The sequence below is a fragment of the Phlebotomus papatasi genome, chromosome 1, assembly GCF_024763615.1.
Source record: "Phlebotomus papatasi isolate M1 chromosome 1, Ppap_2.1, whole genome shotgun sequence".
In the NCBI taxonomy this organism is placed as follows: domain Eukaryota; kingdom Metazoa; phylum Arthropoda; class Insecta; order Diptera; family Psychodidae; genus Phlebotomus; species Phlebotomus papatasi.
The window spans coordinates 34,918,246-34,932,978 of NC_077222.1; the positions used below are offsets into that span (position 1 = coordinate 34,918,246).

General features: G+C 32.2%; 1 protein-coding gene across 2 annotated transcripts; it reads left to right on the forward strand.

Annotated features, from left to right (window-relative positions):
- Window positions 1-301: 301 nt before the first annotated feature.
- On the forward strand, window positions 302-14,680 carry LOC129798941 (glycerol-3-phosphate dehydrogenase [NAD(+)], cytoplasmic). Of its 2 annotated transcripts, none has more exons than XM_055842456.1 (6): window positions 302-508; window positions 969-1,146; window positions 4,764-5,159; window positions 9,822-10,159; window positions 10,219-10,311; window positions 14,573-14,680. In XM_055842456.1, exons 1-6 carry the CDS (start codon window positions 456-458, stop codon window positions 14,592-14,594), a joined length of 1,080 nt encoding a protein of 359 aa, XP_055698431.1. In that variant the 5' UTR covers window positions 302-455; the 3' UTR covers window positions 14,595-14,680. The 2 variants fall into 2 exon arrangements, with proteins under 2 accessions (XP_055698431.1, XP_055698430.1); XM_055842455.1 differs by having other exon boundaries at window positions 308-508; window positions 14,249-14,680.
- The last annotated feature ends 53 nt before the right edge of the window (window positions 14,681-14,733 follow it).

The following is a 14,733-nucleotide window of genomic DNA, read 5'->3' on the forward strand; positions in this document are numbered from 1 at the left end:
AGAGCTTAGTGCAGACAATCAAAAAGAATAACAGATTGATAAACGTACAAAGCTCAAGCTGCTTCCCATCGCACGGATAAGCAGAGGCAAAATGCCAAAACGAGGTCGAGAAATCTGAGTGATCGAGTTAAAAAACCATAAAGAGGATTTGAATCATAATGAAATACCCTTTCAAGAAATATAAATAGTATTTTTATATGTACTATAGGTTTTTAATGAGAGTCATTTGTCTTATTGGCGACACGATTTAGAGCAGCGTTTTCCCGCGCAAAACAGGAATTTATAGCAGAGAGACTGAGGTTTTATAGCATGCTGTCATCCCGCCCAGTCCGAAGCATCTGGCCAGCACAACACGAATCCTCCTTTCAGTTGATTTTCTAAGTGATTCGGGGCCTGTTGCAACTTTCCGGTCATCACTGAAGCCCACCAGACAAGTCAGTTGAAGAGAGTTAGAAATGTCTCTGCCAGCGGATAACATTAAAGTGTGTGTTGTGGGATCGGGAAACTGGTGAGTCTCTTTAGGTCCATCCGGTAAATTCCACTAGTCTCTCTGCACGTAAAAAAAATTGTAGGCGGGAGTTGATCTCTCGCGCTCCAAAGGTCAATGCTTCGGCTGTGTTGTTGAGTCTCGAGGGAATTTTTCTGGGAAAACAGAGTGTCGTTTAAAGGTCACGGTCAGGAAAATCATTTTCCGCTGCCCATTGTGTTTTTTTTCGTCTCCCAAGAATAGCTCATTCGAATTATTTTTTCCCTCCATTTTCTCATGAAGCAATTTTCCGCACTGCAGGAAAATGCAATTAAGGAGGAACTGAAGGAAAATTTTCCCAATTACCAATCCCCAACTCTTATGCAATGAGGTCATGCGAATGAAAATTCAACCAGACTGCCCTTCGATCCAATAAAACCCTTATCTCGGTAGCTTATCAGACCATCGACAACCGTTCTAACTGGACTCTCTTGCTTTCCAGGGGATCAGCTATTGCCAAAATAGTCGGACACAATGCAGCCAAATTGCCAAATTTCTGCGACAGGGTCACAATGTACGTGTACGAGGAGATGATCGATGGGAAGAAACTGACTGAGATCATCAATGAGCAGCATGAGAATGTCAAGTATCTTCCTGGTCACAAATTGCCGCCCAATGTTGTGAGTAGTTTTTTGAAATTTGGAGGCTTGTCCTGGCCCAATTCCAATCACTATTAGTTTGTATCCTGACCTGCCCATCTCGACCAGAGATGACAAATGTGAAATTTCTCGTGGAAAAGTCTGTGAAATGTGGGTCAGTCAATGGGCTCTCAATCACTTCCCATTTGCTGAGAAATTTAAAGTCTTAATTGCTGCGAGAACATTATGTAAGAGTATGGTGTGTTTGAAAAATCTTTATCTCTATTAATAAAGTGTCCCCGTAATCACGTGGGAAGAGAGTTGAAAGTGCACAAGATCAAGGATAGAAAGCTTATCATTAACGCATGATTGGCACGATTGATTAATTTATGAGAAATTACAAAGTAAAGAACTTTTCTTTCGTTTATTGATTTCTTAAAAAAATTGATTTGTATTTGGACGATTACGTGCTTATAATTGTTTACAAACAACCTGTTGCAAAAAGCAAAGTCTGCAGGAGAAAAAAGCAATAAAATCAATAAAAAAAACTCATAACATTATATTATTGCAAAACATAGACAAGAAAAACATAAAAACATTAATAGACAGCACTGTTCAGATTTAAATTAATTATGCGATATGATTGATTAATTTCTTAACACTAATGACTTAGGGCAGGGCGTCACTTTCGTATTTAAGCTAGTCCACATGTAATTAAATATTTAATCTCATAAAATATTTTACTCACATCTCTTTTTATGATTGGCTAGCCAGAGCCTTAACTCTTTCCGGACCACAACATATCCAGCGAACGAATTTCAGTAAAACTCACTTTATTGTAACTCTTAGTGGTCAAATATGATACTTTTACAGAGAAAGAATTTTTTCCTGCTCTGGGAAATTGGAAAACTCATGGGTACTCTCGTCCCCAATAGAACGAAAAGGAGACAAACTTTAATTTTCCAAAAGTCAATAATATCAATTTTGTGAATTATTTTTGCGTGTCAAATGACTCCTTTACAATGTTGATCACTAAAACAAGAAGAATTGTTGACCAGTATCTTGTGGGATGTCCAGGAAGTGGTCGAGAAGACACCAAATTCCTGCTTGCCAACAGATTCCTCAAAATATTTCACACAATAACACTTTAAAACACATTTCTCTCAACACGATGTTATTGTAGACACATTAAGCTTTCTCAAAAGCATAAAAGATACTTCCTGGGCTTCCTGGACAATCAGAATTCACCAAAATCAGGAAGAATAGGAAAAACTTCCCTGAAAGTAATCTCCCACGCTGTCAAATATCAACATTATCGGCCATATTGGCAAAAATGTCGCTCCCGCTAGGAATTTTGTTACAAGGTTGGTGTCAAAAAGCAAATGGTGGGCATTGGCGGGATAACCTTACATTTGACCTCAAGATTCTTGCGGACGAGAATTCCCATCAACTTTGAACAAGTTTTTTGAAAATTTAAGAAAAAAATTGTTTTTCGAATTTATGTAATTTGTAATTGTTAGTTATCATACTTATTGGCCCCGAGTGGTTTTTTCATATTCTGGTCTACAAATATCAAAAAAGTCACAATATCTCCAAGGAAGCAGAAAATCGAAAATTCACGATTTTTGACCAAAAATATCTAATTCTCTTCAGTTTCTTCCGGTGTTCGTCAGAAGATTGCCTTCTTCTCAAATCAAAGACTAAATTTTTCTCCAAAGCTTTCAACCCTCGGTATGGGTCTTCCTCAGTGGGTCAACTATAATCTTTCTAATGATTTAGAAACGTCTTTCGTCCTCTTAATACTACACATAGCCACAAATCTTACTTTTCTTTCTTATATATGGGAATTTTTGCTATTACTTTTTTTTATTAATTTAGTTTTATTCTTTATCTGCTGCTTGCTCTTCAGTGGTTTTGTTCCACACACAGTTCCACAACTGTGAAGGAAGACCCATACCGAGGGTTAAAAGCTTTGGAGAAAAATTTGGCCTTTGATTTGAGAAGAAGAATATACAACTGCGTCAGATACAGTACTCGAAAAAAAAATCTAAGCTCAGAAGTTAATTAGGATCGTGCAAAAAATATCCTAGATTTGGACATTCTTATAGTTTGTAATTATCCAGAAGAATCGGATTTTTATCGATTCTAGATAGTCTAAAAAAAATCTTTTTTCCATGGGTTCCCAGACTCCCAAAGGAGACGAAAGAGTTAAAATGGAATTGATATTTCGAAAAAAAATCCTTATTTCTAAATTTTCAAAGCCACTTTATAATCATCCTTAGAGCACGGACGCGATCTAAATTAACCCCCAAAATGTGTCTTTAATGGAAGTTCATCACTTAGACCTTTCCAAAATTAGTCTAGCATTAAATATTACAAATGCTCTTTTCGTTTTCCTCACTTTGTAATAGTACTCAAAAGCACAAATCTATTTTTTTGTCAAATACTTTTGGCATTGAAGAGATGTAATACACTAAAATCTTTCCTGTATATGCAAAAAGGTAAACAAAAACGTCAAATCAAATTGATTGAAAGTCAACTGCAATTCTATGTTATTATTTGCGAGCCACTACATGAATTTGTAATTCCTGCAAAAATTAAGGAAAATTATTGTTCAACTGAATATTTTCCTGGGAAAAATTACGACACAAATTAAGCTATAATAAATTTGAGCGTATTTGCTCCATTTCATTTTAATAGACGAACTTGAAAATTTCAACAACCCTTTCGAAATTATACTGCCGCTCGAATTAAAAATCTCAAGTAAAAGTAACGTAGTCTGAAAAATACGGAATTATATCGCTCCTTGGAAATTACAAGGGGCCAACTCACTTTTTGGCGATTTTGAGGTTTTAATACACTCAGACAGAGAATTTAATAAAATTTCAGATGATATGAGTCAATAAATTTCGTTATTAGAAAAGTTTTTCAAAATTTTACTCTTTATGATTGCTTGCGCGGTTTTGTTTGAAGTCAAGGGGCACAAAATATATTAATCGTTCAAATTTTTGTGAAACAAGGGACTAACTGAAGCAAGTTGATCCCTTGTCATTCTAATTTCATGAAAATTTACGCATCATTTAGAATGACAAAGAGCTAACTCGTAAAAAAACATATTTTGAATGGTAAAAATATGTATGTTTCGATGTTTATATTAGTGCTCATACAAATAGAAAAGAAATAAATTGTTTTTATTAACATACATATATGAGATAATTATTTATACAAAGTTTAATCTTTCATGCTGTCTCCTGAAAAATGGCTCAGATTGAGTTGGCCCCTTGTAATTTCCAAGGAGCGATATAGAAAAGACTTTATATACGAGTACTCCCACTTCCAAAGACTTCCAAGCATTTCATGTTCAGCTGTACACCACTTCCGACCCAAATATCTCTCCCTTGAGCCCATCAAATATTCAATCACTCCAAGAAATATCTAATCAATCAATTTGATATACTTTATTGGGATCAAAGATCGCTAAATAAGTCGATAAGACCATCAACAAAAGCAAATATTTCGGTAAAATTATTTTTATTGATATAAAACGGAATCATAATCTTAATCTATAATTTATATTTAAAGATATTTCAACTCTTTCAAATGCACTTTTGAGAATCTTTTATAATCGTGCCTTTGAACTTTAAATGCTTTTTGTAAAGGTCGCTGTTCCTGATGTCGTGGAAGCTTCCAAAGATGCAGATATCCTGATCTTCGTAATCCCTCACCAGTTTATCCGGGGCTTGGCTGGCCAGATGCTGGGCAAAATCAAGCCAACAGCTGTTGGTCTATCTCTTATCAAGGGCTTCGACGTGGCTGAAGGTGGTGGAATCGCTCTGATTTCCCACATTGTTACACGTTACCTCAATATCCCATGTGCAGTTCTCATGGGTGCCAATCTGGCCAATGAGGTGGCCGAGGAGAAATTCTGTGAGACCACGATAGGCTGCAAGGACATGAAAATTGCTCCTGTTCTTCGGGACATCATCCAAACTGAGTACTTCCGAGTGGTTGTGGTAGACGATGAGGATGCCGTTGAGATTTGTGGAGCTCTCAAGGTGAGTCTTTTGGTTATTTTAATTGCGATTATACTCTTTAAGTCTTATCACCTTGGAGAGTAAATTAGTGATACTTTTGACTGTTTCGCATTTTGTCGCATTTTATTGGGCAGACTTTTCGTTTAAAAGAGTCATGTTTACTTTTACTTTGTCGTGAAGGTTGTTGCTGAAATTATATTAATTTATTCAAATGTTTCAGCATTTTCAGTTGCTATTCTTTAATTTTTTTTACAGCTATTGTTATAAGAATTGGCAAATTGCTTCTGTGAAAGCTTGAATATTACAAGTTAGATTTATTTTAAAAGAAATTCTGTTGCATTTAAAACCGGTATCAGTTTGTGACTATTTTAGTTTTATCACAAAAATTACATTTTCTTTATCCCTTGATTGCTTTCGAGTCATTTCTCTACACTTTAATATTATATTATATTATTGCTTTCGTCATTGGAAATTCGCTAAAGAAAGGATTTTGTTCAACGCTGAACTTTCTAAATAAATGATTAACCGGGATTCATAATTAAATTATCGTATTAATTTTCAATTTCGCTTTCGGATAACATTAAAAGTGAATTTTAAATAATTTTTGACTCTTTATTTTAGTGCGTATACATTCCTTGTCTAAAAGTGTATATTGCCAGAATTTGAACATAATTTATGAAACAAATTTATTTTATGCACTTTTAAATATAAATTATGCAAATTTAATCCAATCGCGGTTATGACAGTAAATGGCATTGATTTCTTAATATTAAAAAATGTCAGGAAGGATTTTAGAAGAAGCATTTATGCTTCATAATGATTAACTCGCAATTTTTTGTTAATTTATTCGATTTTTCATTCATTAGAATTATAAATTTCTCTTATATCGAAAAAAAACATTTAAATTAAAAGCTTTATTCCGTGTAAAAACTATAATTCTTGTAATCTAATTGGTCTAAAATTCTAAAATATATTTTTAATATATTAAGTGTAGTTAGCAGTCTTTCAGCCGATAAATTTAAGTGAATTGAATCCATTCAATTTATTAACAACTTTATTAAAATCTTTAGGTGTATTATTATTTCCAAAATTTTGAGTTGAAATTACAAACAAAGGAATGAAGTTCAAAATTTATTTACAATCCTTAAACTTTTTAAATTTGCAGAGAAAGACAGAGAGTTTAACCTCCTGTCCTGGCATATAATGAAATTTATTTAGAGAAAAAGAATAAAAATGAAGCATTTTAGAATGAAGCCAATACATTTTCTTTTAAAATTTTGAGTTTGTGTTGCATCTAACCTCACAAAATCAGACAAAATTTATTAAATAAAAGACTCCTTACTTTTAATGCTAATTTCAGTATTTTTTTGGATTGGGCTTAGATCTCTCTAATTTTAAATTACATTCAATTTTCAAAAACTAAGAAATTTAATCTGTCTTAGGTTTTCTTTTTATTTTGGTAAGAAGTTATGGTTGAATGTGAGATTATGAATTAATACTGAGACAAATTTCGAAGTTTAATAAAGCATATAGGGGAAAGGCTCATAATTTTGTCCAGTTTCTTATTTTGGACACATTGAGGATAAAATTGGACACTAAAAATAAATTGATTAAAATGATGGATTTTTATTCCAATATTTGATGAATAATGAATTCTATCTAAATATTTGTTCTGTTTGGAAGATTTTAACACTAAATAAGTTAAATTTTGAATATCATTTGAGTTGAAATTGCTTTGTTGAAAATTCAGTGTGAGAAATTGCTTATTGTCAATCACTGAGTGAGAGAAAAATTCGAAAAGTTAAAATAACATCCCAGAAATGTTAATTTTACCCTACGGTATTGATCTAAGATCGGTGTTATCTTTTTTAGGTGTATTCGAGATTAAAGTTAGCCTTTTCGTGTTAATTTTACCACTAATAAGGCGCATTATTGACATAAAAAATGTTGATATACTTTTACACTTACAAATATGTTACCATTAAGACGAAAAGAGAATTAATCCTACTCTTTTTTCTCACGATGACGTTCTACATTTCTAAGTTAAGATTTGATTAATTTTAAATATCAAAGAACTTTTTTACAGTTGTTTTTGTAGTAATATAAAGAGGTTCTAGAAACAAATTGAAATCCCTTTAATTTTTAAAGGCAGTCTTATAATAATAATAATAATGCTGGCACAACATTCCATGAACGAACAAGGCCTTCCCTCAAGGGGATTTCTAGACATGCATTATTATTTTTCCTTGTACGGGATGAGGTTGTCAGTCCCATGCCCGTGGAATCAAGTGCAGTGAACCTCACTGGATGCAATCCGAACACCTTTAACGCCAGAAAAATTTCTGGTGACCTAAAGGGGATTCGAACCCGGGACACTTGCATTATAGAGCGAGTGCTCTACCCCTTGACTCATTGAGTGCACAGGCACTTGAGTTAAGGCAGTCTTAACGGAACCTAAAACTTTTAGAACTGACCTGAGCCATGAATGAGAACTATAATTTACATAAATACAGAAATAAATCACAGAACGCAATGGGTTTAACACTAACCTATTGTATGGGTTTAGGTATTTATTTAGAGTATGAAAAAAAAAATGTTTACATAAGGACAAAGTATAAAAATAAAACATTCTCCACATATAATTAAAAATAAAATATCACAAAATATTATGATAATTTATAATATTAGTAATTTATTATCATTATTAACACGGTCTCAGATCGGTACTGACCAAAATTCCGAATGGGTCGAAATCCCAAATCGACCAAATTTCAGAAAAGTAAAATCCCAAAAACCTAAAATCCAGAAAAAACAAAATCCTGAAAAACTAAAATATCGAAAACCAAAATCCCGAATTGTCAAAATTTTGAAAATTTATGAAATTATACGGAGGATAATGTGTGGAATAATTTTCAAAAACATAGAAAATCTCTTTTTGCCATCAGCAAGCGGGGTGCAATTGTGGGAGTAGCTAAGACACTTTTAAGAATTCAGAATTTTGGCTTTTAAAATTTTGATTATTTCGAAAATTTGGTGTTCGGGATTTTGGTCATTTAGGAATTTTGATTTTTCAGGATTATGGCTATACAGGATTTCGACCTATTCCCGACTTTGGAATTTGGGATTTTGGCGCTCGGAATTTTGGTTTTTTGGGCTTATTGGCTATTCAGGATTTCGACCTATTCGGGATTTTGGAATTTGAGATTTTAGTGTTTGGGATTATGGCTACCTGGATTCTGGCGTTCGGGATTTTGGTTCCTTCTAGATTTAGGCTATTCATGATTTCGATTTATTAGAAATTTTGAGATTTTTGCTTTTGAAATTTTGTCATTCGGGATTTTGGTTCTTTCTATAGATTTTGTCTATTCAGGGACATCGACCTATTTGGGATTTTGGAATTTTAAAATTTAGCTTTCGGATTTTTGACTGACTGAAACCCATTTCAGATATAGGCTAAGTGTTAGTTAATTAGATAACGTCATTGGTCCAAAATGTTTTATTTATTGTTTTATTTTTTTAATGGTTAAAAGCAGAAATTCAGTTCTCAATTATATTTCTGAAATTCCCAATTTTTTCCCCTTTAGCGGTGTTGTATTTAAATTTACTTTTCAATATTATATTAAATGGCGTGATTTATTTATCAAAATGCAGCATTCTTCAAGCCCTTTCCGTTACACTGAGAAAGAAACGGGGTGCGATTAACTTTTCTTCCTCATAACTTTAACACTTTTAAGGTGTAAAAATATATCAATATTTTTTAATGTTAATTTTACACCTTTCTAAGGGTAAGAATAACATGAAGAAGGGTAACTTTAAGCCCTAATACACCTACACTGAGAAAAAAAGAGGGTGCGATTAACTTTTTTTCCTCGTAACTTTAACATTTTTGGGTGTAAAAATATATCATTTTTTAATGTTAATTTTACACCTTTTGAGGGTAAAATCAACATGAAAAAGGGTAACTTTAATCCCTAATACACCTAAAAAGGGTAATATTTACATCGATTTCGGATCAATACTTCAGGGTAAAATTAACATTTCCGGCATGTTATTTTAACTTTTTCGGATTTCTCTCAGTGTATGAATTAAGATGGAGCACCTTATTTCTTAATTTGAAATTGAAAATTGAAAAATACCATTGTCTTTAGATCTGTCAAAGAAAAGACAATTAAAATATGTAAAATGTTGAAAAGCATCACAAAAGCGAAAAGTGCAATTAATTTATTAAGAAAAAAATACATCTCATGCTATTTTGGAATATGTTAGTAATTTTAACTGTTGATTGTATATTATCTGGAATTAAAGCTTTTAAAGTCTTCCAAGTAAAACCTTTGATACCCAACACTACTGATAAATTACTCCTATCAAATAAAATTCACGCTTATCTTTAGTTCCAAGAACATTTGCCAAACAACAAAATGGATAGAAAGAAAGTTGGAAGAAAATTGTTGGACATCGGCTTTTAATTAAAAATGAATGATTTTTTGCGTTTGAATTACATTTGAGAGTCAATAATATTCAATTCCAATTCCATCTTTATGTAAGAGTTGTCCAAACGTCTCAATTTCTTCATCAAATATTCATACAAAAAAAATCATTTCAGCTTTTAAAACTTTCTCTAAATGTTTTTTTTTTTTTGACTTTTTGATTAGATTTTTTGAGCATATGTTTTCCCTTTTGAAGAATATCGTTGCTTGTGGAGCGGGTTTTGTGGATGGACTCAAATTGGGAGACAATACAAAGGCTGCCATCATTCGTTTGGGACTTATGGAAATGATCAAATTTGTGGAAGTCTTCTATCCAGGAGCCAAATTGTCGACTTTCTTTGAGAGTTGTGGTGTGGCTGATTTAATCACCACCTGCTACGGAGGTCGCAATCGCAAAGTCTCTGAGGCCTTTGTCACTTCCGGGAAGACTATTAAACAGCTTGAGGATGAAATGCTGAATGGTCAGAAGTTGCAGGGTCCCATTACGGCTGAGGAAGTGAATTTCATGCTGAAGAACAAGTCAATGGAGGACAAGTGAGTAGGCTTGGTAATATTTCTTTCCTTTTTTTTTCGACGGTTGCCCTTCTCGATAGGTTCCCCCTCTTCACGGCCATCCATCGAATTTGCACGGGTGTTCTAAAGCCAAAGGATATCATCGATGCGATACGCACTCATCCAGAGCACATGTAAGTTGGTTTTCAAGTGCCTAGTCGGTAATATCCCTCCTATACATAAATTTGTCCAAGGAATGCCATAGAACTCATGTTTCTGTACTTAAAGTTCCCGGAAACCTTCCAAGTTTAGAGTATTCCTTGCATCTCAATTTCTCTGAGCCCCAGATTTTTTACATTTTATTTTTCTAAACAAAAAAATTATATATATCTCGTTATCAGGATCTATATTTTGTTCAAAATAAAATTTACCTCTTGCCTTATTATTTAGCCAAAACAATCTTATTTCATCACTAAACCTAGTCTTAGATACTCCTTATTTTTTTGACTAATCCAAGATTAAGTGAGTCTGTTTTTATTTTTTAGAAAACTGTAGAAAGTCTTTTTTGTTAATATTTGTTAATAAAAATCTGAAATATTCCCATCAGTTATTTACAATATATTCGTAGTTATTCTTTTTTCCATAACTGTATCCCCCGCTGTGCCTTATTTTGGTTGGCTTCTGTAAGTTTCTGCTTGGTAAAAAAAGATTTTGCGACTATCTGAGTTAATGAAAAAAAACTTTTAAATGTCTTTTGGGATATAATTCTTTTAGATTTTTAAGAAAAAGTGTTTTTGTTTTATATTAAAAATTTGAATTGAGAATAGGGGAACATGGGGCAAAATGTGACAAGTTAAAAAGTTTAAAATTTGGCACCTTTGGAGATAAATGGGAACAACACTGAGAAAAAGAAGAGGGTGCGATTAACTTTTTTTCCTCATAACTTTAACACTTTTTGAGTGTAAAAATATATCAACATTTTTTAATGTTAATTTTACACCTTTTCAAGGGTAAAATTAACATGAAACAGGGTAACTTTAACCCATAATACACCTAAAAAGCATAATATTTACACCGATTTCGGATCAATAATTCAGGGTAAAATTAACATTTCCGGAATGTTATTTTAACTTTTTCGGATTTCTCTCAGTGAAGGATTTAAAGATTTACAAGATAGTCTTTATATAAGGATCGATTAAAGATTAAACGTTCAAAGTTTTAAGGAATTCGAGCAAGATATTTGGAGAATAAAAAAAATCGAAATGTCAAGTCTTTTTTTCTAAAATACATTACCCAATGAAGATATCAATTTTGATCAACTAATTTTCAAAAAATTAACCATTAGTGAGTGTTTACAGAATAATATGGATCTCCTGAACAAGAATACATTGTCCGATTTAAGATATTTCGAATAGGTTTCCTACACAGAAAAAAACGGAGGTGCGATTAACTTTTTTTCCTCATAACTTTAACACTTTTTAGGTGTAAAAATATAACATTTTTTAATGTTAATTTTACACATTTTTAGGGGTAAAACTAACACGAAAAAGGGTAAATTTAACCCCTAGTACACCTGAAAAGCATAATATTTACAACGATTTCGGATCAATACTGCAGGGTAAAATAAACATTTCCGGAATGTTATTTTAACTTTTTCGGATTTCTCTCACAGTGTATCAAAAATTCTTTAATGGAGAATAATTGGAGAATAATCTCTATTAAAGTACTTATATTTAGTCCACTGGTGTCCATTTCGCCTTTTCTGTCTCTTAAAACCAGATAAGAGGATATTTTTCATTAACCCTTTAAGGACGAGAAGGTCAAAAATCGAGGGTCAGAATCATTTTTTCTAACTTTTTAGAGCAAAGTACCGCTTTAGAAGACCGCAGAAAAAATTATTTTTGGGTCACAATCATCCTTAAAAGGTTAAGGGATCACTCTGGCTGCTCTGATGCGATATAGCGCTTCACTGAACTACTCATTAGTCCACCATTTTATATAATTTTATTTCGAAAAAAAGAACTTAACACTTGAAATATGTATAAACATGTATCAAAATTTTCATGAACCTTGGACTTCGTCTCCTTCAAAATAAAATAAAAGCGAATAATTTCTAAGTTTTAGCATTCTAATTCAGGCTGCCCCCTTAAAGGGGTTACATAGGTCAAGAAGACTAAAAACAAAACATAACATTTTCTTTAATTTTATTTCACTATAATAAAAAAAGAGATGGTAAAGCGTCCCAGCTTTTCGGAATGCTCGATCTCACGAGACAGAGCTCACGGTGAATTAGCTTTTTGCATAATCTTTTGGAATCACTGATCTACTAGAGATCAAATTTATTCATAAATCACAAAAGCATTTCAAAATCAAAAAATCGGTTCTTAACCGATTCATTACCGATGAAGACCGATGCAGCCGGATTCTAATTTGCAATACTTTTCTAAAAAATCAAATTTTAAGCAAAAAGAAAAATGAGCCTTCCAAAGTGGTTGACCTTTGACCTTCAATAATTCAAATTGGCGAATTTTCCGGCCATAGGTATATTTGGACGAAATGTTCGCCAGGAACAGCTCTAAAAATATCCAAAAATCATTGAAAAAGCTTGGGCCAACTTTTGCAAAATTGGAAAAACCTCAATTTGACCTATTTTTGAGGGATAGGGAACGTATGAAAGGGGAGGGGGGAAAAGTAAAGAGGTTGGGTATGAGATAATGTCATTTGAGGAGGGGTCATCAAAGACCGGAAGTCGATATCTCTTACCGTTTAAGCTCCAGAACAGTGAGAAGTTGAAAAAAAAAGTCGATTATATAACTGCTCTCTCTTTGAGTTGGAGCAGAAAAAAGTAAATCGCACCCAAGTTTTTTCTCAGTGACGGAATTTACCACAAAAATTTGTCATATGACATTGTCATATTGTTATAGAATTACCTTACAGGTATCTTCAGTTTCCCATTTTCCATCTTAAACTTGCGTTTATTATTTGGAAGAGCCCCATAGGGCTTACAATGGAAACAAATTATCTGCAATAAAGTTGTAAAGGAATAAATTTTCTAAATAAAATATGTTAAATCGATATTCTGATGGATACAAATTAACCCCATTTCTGTTAATCTTTGACTCAGTATTTTTGAGAAGTTTCTCCACTGAGAAAAAAAGAGGCTGCGATTAATTTTTTTTTCGTCATAACCTTAACACTTTTTGGGTGCAAAAATATATCAACATTTTTTAATGTTAATTTTACACATTTTAGGGGTAAAATTAACATGAAAAAGGGTAACTTTAACCCATAATACACCTAAAAAGGGTAATATTTACACCGTTTTCGGATCAATACTGCAGGGTAAAATTAACATTTCCGTAATGTTATTTTAACTTTTTCGAATTTCTCTCAGTGTCTGAATCGTCTGAATCAATTTTTAGCATAATTTTCCATTGGGTTATACGCGTTGTAGGGGTTGTTGTAGATCGATAACTATTCTATAAGGATGTGCTAATTGCAAATTTTTGGTTCTTGCCACATATATTCGCAGTTTTCCCTATCATCATAATACATTAAACAATTTTAAAGAAAACACTTTTTTTAAAATATATATTTGACAAATTTCGCAAAACCAAGTTTTATAAATTTTTATATATAATATATATTTTATCTTTAAAAGTTTAAAATATATTAAAAAAAATCAACAATTTGTAGAAAATTTTAGATTTTTTTTCAGATCATTTTATTCTTTTTTATAATTTTGTTTGACCGTTTGAAAATACAATAGAATATTGTAGAAGTATGTTAATTTACTTAATTGTGTTCTATTCTTTAATGCTTTAATCGCTTTAATCTGATATCTTTATTATAAAAACAATTTTTTTATTAACTCAGAATAATGTCGCTAATCCTCTGAATTCCTATGAAAAAATTGAAATCCTTAATTCTATTGATTTTTGTTCTTTTGTGTAGTGTACAAAACCCGCAAAATACCTCTTTTGGTTTATCCTCAAGTTAATAATTATTTTATACACAATTTCTTAGGTAAGTAAAAGACTCTCCCAACACAAATCCCTCTTCAAACATTTATGTATAATTGGTTTTTCAATTATTTCAAATTATTCTACTACACATCCTTTTTTATTTTAGGCCTCGTCCGCAATATGCCAAGCTCTAGAAAACAATATTGTTAATGTAATTAACAAGATGATTCCAAAAAAAAAAATTGCCCTGCCAGACTGGACTGTGTATTTGTTTGATATTTTTTTCCATTTGAAAAAAAATCTTGCACCTCCTTGTGTCTACTAAAATAGTTTTTAAGGAGCACCAGCTTTTGTATTTTATACTTTTGTAATGATTTTTTCATACAAGTTTTTTTTTATTAATGAAATTTTGTGCATTTTGTGAAGGAAAATTGGGTGAATTGTGTTTTGGTAATTCTTTGTTTTCTTTCTTCTTCTAATTTATTCACAGGCAAACATTTGGTGCCAAGTAAAAATCAATATAGATTTACTTTGAGACAGTGTTAGATATTTTTTTTTGGGAGAAGAAATAAAGAAAAATTGTTTGAGTTGAATAAAATTGTTTTTTGGCGGGATTGGGGTATTTTGGCGGGAAAAGTCACAGTATTCATG

Excerpts from the sequence above, each read along its gene's own strand:
- LOC129798941 (XM_055842455.1), top strand. The coding sequence starts at position 456 with ATGTCTCTGCCAGCGGATAACATTAAAGTGTGTGTTGTGGGATCGGGA. Across the intron at positions 509-968 it reads GTTGTGGGATCGGGAAACTG|GGGATCAGCTATTGCCAAAA; the intron begins GTGAGTCTCTTT and ends CTTGCTTTCCAG. Across the intron at positions 1,147-4,763 it reads ACAAATTGCCGCCCAATGTT|GTCGCTGTTCCTGATGTCGT; the intron begins GTGAGTAGTTTT and ends CTTTTTGTAAAG.